The 10,396-nt window shown below is 34.9% G+C and overlaps 1 protein-coding gene across 1 annotated transcript in view; it reads right to left on the reverse strand.

Moving 5' to 3' along the window:
- The window catches only part of DNAH9 (dynein axonemal heavy chain 9), a 572,299-nt gene that overhangs the window by 96,580 nt on the left and 465,323 nt on the right, over positions 1 to 10,396 (reverse strand). The window contains exon 57 of the mRNA XM_074264740.1: positions 781 to 951. Coding sequence (XP_074120841.1) covers positions 781 to 951 — 171 coding nt within the window. The remainder of the gene's footprint in view (positions 1 to 780; positions 952 to 10,396) is intronic.

Below are 10,396 nucleotides of genomic sequence, written 5' to 3' on the forward strand. Positions count from 1 at the left end.
GAACATTGCATTAGATTATCTTTAGAATTCCTCCTAACACAAAGTCCTATTATCTCATAAGATGGTGTGTGCTTGGACCTTTCAGCCTGAGACCTCTGTCTAATGACTTGAGCATTCTGGCTATGATCAAGGCAAACACTTTAAAAAAATGTAGATATATACATATGTAGAAGGCTGAAACTCCAAAAAGGTGTGCTTGAATCAGACAATAGAGCACTTACGGCTAATTACCTATTTCATGTGACATGACTCTATTAGTCATATATTTGAATAATGGCTCTCCTCACCATTGGTGCTTGATGAATGTTTGGTGTTAAGATAATCCTAGGCAAGGATTGGAGGTGGAGGGGAAGGGAAGCAGAGAGGCCATAGTTACTTGGTGGCTGGACAAGGAAGAGAGAGGCTGGAGACTCTGGGCTCCAAAATCCAGGATACATTCTTGGCAAGCCATGTGACAGCTTGCCTGCTTCTTTCACTTCTCCCCCTAAAGACCAAAGACTTTGATTTATCCTGATTCCAGATGACCCTGAGGCCCTCTAGGGAGCTAGCTTGTACTTTACATCTATCTATCTATCTATCTATCTATCTATCTATCTATCTATCTATATGTATATATATATATTTATATAAATAATAAAAATGTCCAATGGTTAGAGTCCTTGCTGTTTATACACATAAAAAAAAATCTACTTTCATAGTACCTCAAGCCAAAACTAGACAGTTTTGCCCTCCCCAAAACAAAACAAAACAAAAAATCCTAAAATTAAGTTTTGTGCTTACCTGAAAGGTGAGTTGGGTGATATAAGTCAACTTGTCACATTCAAAAAGCCCCCGGATAGTGTACTGATACACAGAAAAGGTAATATTATCAATCAAACTGGTTATTCTCTGTTGAAGATTTTTATTGGGATCAGTCTTTTGCACAGCTTTCTGGAAGACAATGCTGAATGCCTAGAGGTGACAGAATTGGGGTAGAGGGGTTAGTTTCAAAATGTGATCATGGGATTGAACTTTTCAAAATGAGCACAAAATTCTTGCTTCTCTTGGAGAGGTGGGAGATGAAAAACACTGTATCTGTTGTCAGAAATGGCTATTGTGTTCACTAATTTTCCTTAAGTGTTGTTACAAGGGATGAGTGAGAAAGTAGTTCAGAAAGAATAAAAGGCATCAAAAAAAGTGCAAACAATCTACTACCTCCAAAAGGGGTTTTCTTAGTTTGCCATCTTAGAAGATATTGAAGGATAATTAACACAAATACCTGGTAAAAATTACTATATATTTTGTGATATATAAGCTGATTGACTGAGAAGTAACAGAAATTTACAGGAAACTTTTTGATTTCATAATGACTGATTAATTTTCAGGCAAAAGCCTGATCATTGTAGAATGAAAGAGAGAAGAAAATGTCTAGTAACTGAAAAATTCAGTTAAAATTCAATTCCATTCAAAATTACATCAAAGAAATATCCTATGTACTGAGCAGAATACAAAGGTGTTTTTTTTAGTAGAATTTTTTTCATTTTAATAGTATTTTTTTTGAAATACATGCAAAGCTAGTTTTCAACATCCCTCTTTGCAAAATCTTGTGTTCCAAATTTTTCTCCCTTTCCTCTCTGCCCCTCTCCTCAAGACAGCAAGCAATTTGATACAGGTTATACACATACAATTCTTCTAAACATATTTCTATATTCATCATGCTACTCCAAAAAAAATCAGATTGAAAGGGGAAAAAACATGAGAAAGAAAAAGAAGCAAGCAAACAAACAACAACAAAAAGGTGAAAATACTATACTTTGATCCACATTCAATCTCCATAGTTCTCTCTCTGGATGTGGTTTCCATCACAAATCTATTGGAATTGCCCTGAATTACTTCATTGTTGCAAAGAGCCAAGTTCATCACAGTTGGTCATCACATAATTTTGTTGTTACTGTGTACAATGCTTTCTTTGTTCTGCTCACTTCACTTGGCATTAGTCTCTCTAGGGGCAGCTAGGTGGTGTAGTGGATAGAATACCAGCCCTGAATTCAGGAGGACCTGAGTTCAAATCTGGCCTCAGACACTTAACACTTCCTAGCTGTGTGACCCTGGGCAAGTCATTTAACCCTAATTGTCTCAGGAAAAAATAATATTCCATTATATTCATATATTCTAATTTATTCATAAATTCCCTAACTGATGGACATCCAGTCAGTTTTCTATTGCTTGCTGCTACAAAAAAAATTGCTAAAACCTTTTTGTACATGCTGGTCTTTATCCCTCTTTTATGATCTCTTTGGGAGATACTGCTGGATCAAAGGATATGCACAGCTTCATAGTCTTTTGGCCATAGTTCTAAATTGCTCTCCAGAATGGTTGGATCAGTTCACAATTTCACCAACATTATAAAGGATATAAAATACAATATCATGGAATTAAATTAAGAAATATAAAGAAAACTGAGTCAAACACTCTCATCTTGTACATAGGGAAATTGAGGAATAAAGTAGAAGTGATGGACCTATCATCACACAAGTAACATGCATTGTTGATTGATACTATTCCCTTTCCATTTCTACTTTCCTTTTTTATGTTAAATCAGTAAAATCAAATTATACATGTATTCCATACATGTATATCCACAACAGAAGTATAGTTCTCAAGAGTTCTTTTTACCTTTTTCTGCTTCTCTTGAGTCCTATGGTTGGAGATCAATTTTTTTTGTTTTGTTTTTTTGTTTAGTTCTGGTTTTTTCCTTAGAAACAAATGAAATTCACCTGTTTCATTGAATGTCCATCTTCTTCCCTGGAAGAAAATTCTCAGCTTAGCTGGGTAGTTCATTCTTGGCTGCATTCCAAGTTCTTTTGCCTTTTGGAATATCAGATTCCAGGCTCTTCGATCTTTTAATGTGGAAGCAGCTAGATCTTGAGTAATCCTTATTGTGACTCCTTGGTATTTGAATTTTTTTTTTTCTGACTGTTTGTAATATTTTTTTCCTTAGTCTGATAGTTCTGAAATTTAGCCACAATATTCCTTGGAGTTTTTATTTTAGGGTCTTTTTCAGAAGGTGTTTGATGAATTCTTTCAATTCCTATTTTACCTTCTGATTCTATTACATATGGGTAGTTCTCTTTGATGATTTCCTGTAAAATAATATCTAGGCTCTTTTTTTTCATCATAATTTTCAGGAAGTCCAATAATCCTCAGATGATCTCTCCTAGATCTATTTTACAGGTCTGTTGTTTTTCCAAGTAGAAGTTTAACATTTTTTTCTAATTTTTCACTTTTTCATTTTTTTTTTTTTTTTTGGTTTTACTCTCTTGATGTCTCATTGAATCATTCATTTCTATTTGTTAAGTTCTGATTTTTAATGAGTTATTTTCTTCATTAGCTTTTTTAAACTTCTTTTTGTATATGTCCAATTGAATTTTTAAATGAGTTGTTTTGCTTTATGGAATTTTTTTCCATTTCACTATATATATATATATATATATATATATATATATTTTTTTTTTTTTTTAACTGAGTTATTTTCTTTTTCCAATTCGCAAATCCTACTTTCTTGGGAGTTCTTTATCTTTCCCAATTCACAAATCCTATTTTCCTGGGAGTTCTTTACCTTTCCAATTCAACATTTCAGGAAGTTGTTATTATCTTGCACAACGTCTCTTTCTTCTCCCCATTTTTCTTCTAGCTCTTTTTAAAGATTTTTTATAGTTTCTTCTAGGAGAGCCTTGTGTTATGGGAACCAGTTACATCCCTTTTTGCAGTTTTGTCTGGAGACTGTCTTCTTGGGGTTGAAAATCTGTTCTCTTTCTATATAGAAACTCTTGATGGTTAGCATTCACTTAGCTTTTTAATCACTTTTTTAAATCCTTTAAGGTTTGCCTTCAGGGCAAGGAGGTTACTAGCTTCCTCTGCAGAGCAGGGATAGATATATAGACAGTAGCTATCCTGCCAACTGCCTGCAAAGAGTGGCTGAGCTGCGAAGTGCTCTGGGAAAAGCTCCACATTGGAAGTGACTCAGATCTGGGTATCACAGGCTGAGCTGTGGAATGTGAAGAGCCCTGCTGTGAGGGTTAGCGACTGCTCTGGGGCTAGAGGCTGAGCAGGAAAGTATCATTACCCCTGGCAAAAGCCTGCTGTGGGTATTAGCAATTGCCTTGCAAATATCCCTTCAGGGCACTTTGTTTGTGCCCTGGGGAGCACAGTTCTGCAGCACAAGTTCTATTGCCCCAGGCTAAGACCCCTATTGTGAAGATTAGAGGCTACCCTGGGGCTGCAATCCCCTGCCATGCAGATTTGTGACTGCCTGGGTGAAAGCCTGTGGTGCAGAATGCATTTGCACAGATATGCTGTGGTATGTGCTGTGTCACTTACTTCTGGTTTTGGGTGGGTATGGCTAGATCCTGTTAGGTCCTAGCGTTTTTTTTTTTTTTTCTTTTTTTTTTTTTTTTTACCATACCCTCTACCTTGGCTTTAATTTCTCTGCTAATTTACTGCTTTGTAACCAAAGCAGAGCAGCCGAACCTGTGGTCAGAGTCCACCCTGTAAATTTTCCAGTCACAGAGACTGCCCCACCCCACTCTGTATGCTGACCTCTGGTTCTATCCCTGCTTATACTGGTCTGCTCCCACTGCTCAGGACAAACTTTTTCTGGAATCTTTCAGATTATCTTCGGATGGTAAATTGTTGTACTTCCAATGTTTGTGAATTTTACCAGTCAAGTGCTATATTTTGAGGCTGAATTTAGTAATTAGTAATGAGGGTATGAAAGGAGCTTAGAAAGTTGAGAGTGCCTTCTCTACCATCTTGGCTCCCTGAATCTGCAATGTTGTATGAATCACAGATTCAGATGAGTGGGATCTGAATACAGGTCTTACCTTCTCTACTTCATCAAGTTGGACTATTTGCAAGCAAAAGTGAGAGGTAGTCATTATCAAAATGCAACTTTTTCATTTCAGAAGTATGTTTAAATAATGTCTAGCAATTTCATAATGTTAACTCCTCTTATCATGACATGAGAAATTACTTGAATACATCACTAGTTTTGGGAATAGAAGTATAAACAAAAGTATAATTACTTTTTTATTTCAATTTTGGTATTTAAGTATTATAGAAACACATAATCAAATCTTTTTGAGGGGCAAAAACAATAATTTCAAGAATTGTAATTTATACCAAAACTCAGAGTTAGAAGGAACCTCAGATTCTAATTGGTCTAATCTTCATTCAAACAGGAACTCTCTTTACAACATTCTGACCAAATGGTCATCTAACATTCTTTAAAGATCTATGGAAAGAGAAATCTATTACATCCAATTATGGTCTAATTGAATTTTGTGCAATAGAAATTGTTAGGAAGAATTTTCTCATTTTAGTGAGATCAAAATCTGTCTCTATAAAACATCTATACTTTTTTTCTACTTCTGCATTCTGTTAAGCAGAACAAATACAGTTCATCCTCTTCAAAATAATAGATTTTCAGTTATTTCCTCAAAGACAGAAAAGATGTTCCCTTAGTTGGTCAATAAGCATTTAAGTGCCTATGTGCCAAGCATTGTGTTAGTTTCTTATTCAGATTAAACATATCTTCAACTCTTTCAGTTCCTTCAATTGACATCTTATCATAATAATGATAAACAATAAATAAATGTTATTTTATCTTCATTATAACCCTAAGAGATAAGCCCCATTATTAACTACATGTTATATTTGAAGATACAGAATTCAATAACTTATAAGGAGGTCATATAGCTAAATGGTAAGAATCTCAGCCAGGATTCAAATGCAGTTCTGCCTATAGGCTTGGGGCTCTCTTTACTATATCATCTAGCAGCTTTATGCAAATTTTAAAATTCCTTCCTGGTGCCCTCCTCTGGACACAGTTCCACAGTTCACTGGGTGTATATTACAACTTTCCTATAAGCAGGATTATAACCTTTCTAGTTCTGTACTATGGCTTTCTTAAAATGTAGCCCAAATGAAAGAAATTTTTTGATTTCTGTATCATGTCACATCGTATAATAGTATCATACAATATGAAATTCATATTGAGTTTTTCTCCTTCCCATGAACTGTTGTCTAATAACAGATAGTATATACTTGTGCTTTTGAGGTTTTTTCTTTTTTTCTTTTTTTTTAAACACAGGTGTAGAACTTCGCATTTATTTTTATTAAATTCAATTTTATTTAATTTGGAGCACTGCTTTAGCAGGGTCATTTTGGATCCTGGTTTGGTCATCTAAAGTGTTAACTATCCATTTTTGCTCTATGCAACCACTGACTTAATAAAATGCCATGTTTACTAGTCTGAAGCTAAGATCTCTGGGGGTACTCCCCTGGAGACTATCTCTTAGAACAGGGATTCTTAATCTGGGATCTATAAATTTGTTTTAAAAATAACTGTAATTAACAGTTAATTAAATAATTTGATATGCTTCCATTGTAATTAAATATATTTGGAAACATAATTCTAAAGAGTCCATAGGCATGAGCAGACTTCCAAAGGTGACAAAAAACAAAATAAAATTATTTTGTTTTAAAGATTCTCTTGGAATTGCTTTTGCTTCTTGTGCAAAGACCCTCCTTCTTTTCTCTTTCTTTGAAAAAAATGACTACCTTTCTTCTCCTCTTGCTTGAAATATGTCTTATGACCTTATCATTAAATTGAAACTGTTTCTCCAAAGTTACTAATAATCTCTTATTTGCCAGCTGAATGACATTTCTTCAATCCTCATATTTCTCATTTCTCTGCAGCATTTCACATTGTTATTTCCTAACTAAAACCTGGGTTTCTTCTGATGAAGCTTTCCTGGTCTCCCTTTCCATTATTGGCTAATTCTCTTCAGCTCACTAGTCGAGGGGGATGAGAGGATTGGAGTATTCCTTTCTCCCTACTTCCACTTCCAGGTTTTTCTTTTTCTTTCATCACTCAATAACCTATTTTTCTTGAGGTTCATGCTATCATATCTATCATCCAAACAAAATTCTGGTAGTCACTGTCCTAAGACCCTGGGGCTACTTCTCTTCCTTTCTTGATGAGTTTGTTGCTTGATTTACAATTTCTCCTCCTCAGCTTCTGCTTTTTTTTTTTTAACCATTTTTAAAAATTAATTTTATAATTATAAATTTTTTGACAGTACATATGCATGGGTAATGTTTTATAACATTATCTCTTGTACTGCCTTCTGTTCCGAATTTTCTCCTCCTTCCCTCCACCCTTTCCCCTAGATGACAATCCCATACATGTTAAATGTGGTATAGTATATCTTAGATACAATATATGTGTGCAGAACTGAATTTCTTGCTGCACAAGAAGAATTGGATTCAGAAGGTAAAATTAACCTGAGAAGAAAGACAAAAGTACAAACAGTTTACACTCATTTCCCAGTGTTCCTTCTCTGGGTGTAGCTGATTCTGTCCATCATTGATCAATTGAATCTGAATTAGATCTTCTCTTTGTTGATGATATCCACTTCCATCAGAATACATCCTCATACAGTATTGCTGTTGAAGTATATAATGATCTCCTGGTTCTGCTCATTTCACTCAGCATCAGCTCATGTAAGTCTCTCCAAGCCTCTCTGTATTCATCCTGCTGGTCTTTTCTTATAGAACAATAATATTTTATAACATTTATATACCATAATTCACCCAGGCATTCTCCAATTGATGGACATCCATTCATTTTCCAGTTTCTATAAAACTACAAAAAGGGCTGCTACAAACATTTTGGCACATACAGGTCCCTTTCCTTTCTTTAGTATTTCTTTGGGATATAAGCCTAGTAGGAGCACTGCTGGATCAAAGGGTATGTACAGTTTGATAACTTTTGGGGGCATAATTCCAGATTGCTCTCCAGAATGGTTGGATTCTTTCACAACTCCACCAGCAATGTATCAGTGTCCCAGTTTTCCCACATCCCCTCCAACATTCATCATTATTTTCTCCTGTCATCTTAGCCAATCTGACAGGTGTGTAGTGGTATCTCAGAGTTGTCTTAATTTGTATTTCTCTGATCAATAGTGATTTCATATGAGTGGAAATAGTTTCAATTTCATCCTCTGTGTATTGTCTGTTCATATCTTTTGGCCATTTATCAATTGGAGAATGGCTTGATTTCTTGTAAATTAGAGTTAGTTCTCTATATGTTTTGGAAATGAGGCCTTTATCAGAACCTTAAATTGTAAAAATGTTTTCCCAGTTTTGTTACTTCCCTTCTAATCTTGTTTGCATTAGTTTTGTTTGTACAAAAGTTTTTTAATTTGATGTAATCAAAATTTTCTATTTTGTGATCAATAATGATCTCTAGCTCTCCTTTGGTCACAAATTCCTTCCTCCTCCAAGTCTGTGAGGTAAACGATCCTATGTTCCTCTAATCTATTTATGATCTCATTCTTTATGCCTAAATCATGGACCCATTTTGATCTTATCTTGGTATATGGTGTTAAGTGTGGATCCATATTTTTTAAAATTTTATTTTACTTTATTATTATAACATTTTTTTTTTTACAGTACATATGCATAGGTAGTTTTTTTTTTTTACAGCATCCTTTCTGTTCCGAATTTTCCCCTCCTTCCCTCCACACCCTCCCCTAGATGGCAGGCATTCCCATACATATTAAATATGTTATATTATATCCTAGATACAATATATGTGTGCAGAACCAAATTTTTTTTTGTTGTTGTTGCTGTTGCAAAGGAAGAATTGGATTTGGAAGGTAAAAATAACCTGGGAAGAAAAACAAAAAAATGCAAATGGTTTACATTTATTTCCCAGTGTTCTTTCTCTGGGTGTAGCTGATTCTGTCCATCATTAATCAATTGGAACTGGATTAGATCTTCTCTATGTCGAAGATATTGTGGATCCATATCTTATTTCTGCCCTACTAATTTCCAGTTTTCCCAGCAGTTTTTGTCAAATAATCAATTATCATTCCAAAAGTTGGGATCTTTGGGTTTGTTAAATACTAGATTGCTATAGTTATTCACTATTTTGTCCTGTGAGCCTAACCTATTCCATTGATCAACTAGTCTATTTCTTAGCCAATACCAAATGGTTTTGGTGACTGCTGCTTTATAATATAGTTTTAGATTAAGTACAGCTAGGCCACCTTCATTTGATTTTTTTTTTCATTAATTCCCTTGAGATTTTCGACTTTTTGTTCTTCCATATGAATTTTGTTGTTATTTTTTCTAGGTCCTCAGCTTCTGCTTAAAAGACTTCAACAGGCATGTTGATTTTCCTCAAATACCCTAACCACTCAGTTCCTCAACCTACTCATCTCCCATGCGCTACTCCCCCATCCTACATCAGTCACATACAAAGATGATCATACCATTCATCTTGTAATCACCCACAAATGTAACCCTTTCACGTGTAAGAATTCTGAAACTCTCTCATCTGATCACAATCTGTTGGCTTTTCACACCTTCCTCCATCTGATTCCCATGCTTGGAATGTTCTCCCTCCTCTGTTTGGTTTACTGCCCTCCCTGACTTCCTTTAAGTTTCAACTAAAATCCCTTTTTAAATTATCTCCTATTTATCTTGCTTGTATATATTTGTCTGTAGATTATTTTGTATCTATTTGTTTAATGTTCTCTCCTCCATTATACTGTAAGTTCCTTGAGGGTAAGAATTATTGTTTGCTTCTTTTTGTATTGCCAATGCTTAACACAATGTCTGGCATATAGATAGCAGGTACTTAATGTCTTGTATACTCTCTGGGTTTTCTGACAGTGATGGCTTGTTTTTTTTATTATCTGTCAGACCATTTCTTTTTAGTCTCCTTTGCTGGCTCTTCATTTTTATGGTGCATACTGATAATAAGTATTCCTTATGATTCCAGCATATGACATAAAAAAACCTCTTATTTAGTGATTCCATTAGTTGTCCTGATTAAATTGCCATCTCTATGCAGATAATTTCCAGATCTATAGTTCTAGTTTTGAGTTCTAAGACTGCATCAACAACTTTTTTCCCTTTTCTTTTGGGGGGGCTATTGAAATTAAAGGATTTGCCCAGGGTCACACAGTAAGCATCCGAGGATGGATTTGAACTCAGGTCCTCCTGATTCCAGGGCTGGTGTTATCCATTGCTTATATCCCAACAACTTCCTTTTAAATATTCTAAGCTATATGCTCCATAGACACCTCAAACTCAACATGTATAAAATATAACACAATATATTCTGCAACAAACCCATCTCTTTCCCCATCTTAACTAGAATCATCTTAGTTACTCAAATGCAATCTTGGAATACTAAGAATAATAATTCTCTTGATTCCTTACCCTTCCTCCCCCAAGTCTTTGTTAAATCCTATCATTTCTATCTCTCATCACCTCGTGTATATGTTTTCAGTCATATAGTTATCGTTGCACAAGTTTTCTCTCTTACCTGAACTATTATAAT

Source organism: Sminthopsis crassicaudata, chromosome 4 (genome assembly GCF_048593235.1).
Source record: "Sminthopsis crassicaudata isolate SCR6 chromosome 4, ASM4859323v1, whole genome shotgun sequence".
Lineage (NCBI taxonomy): Eukaryota > Metazoa > Chordata > Mammalia > Dasyuromorphia > Dasyuridae > Sminthopsis > Sminthopsis crassicaudata.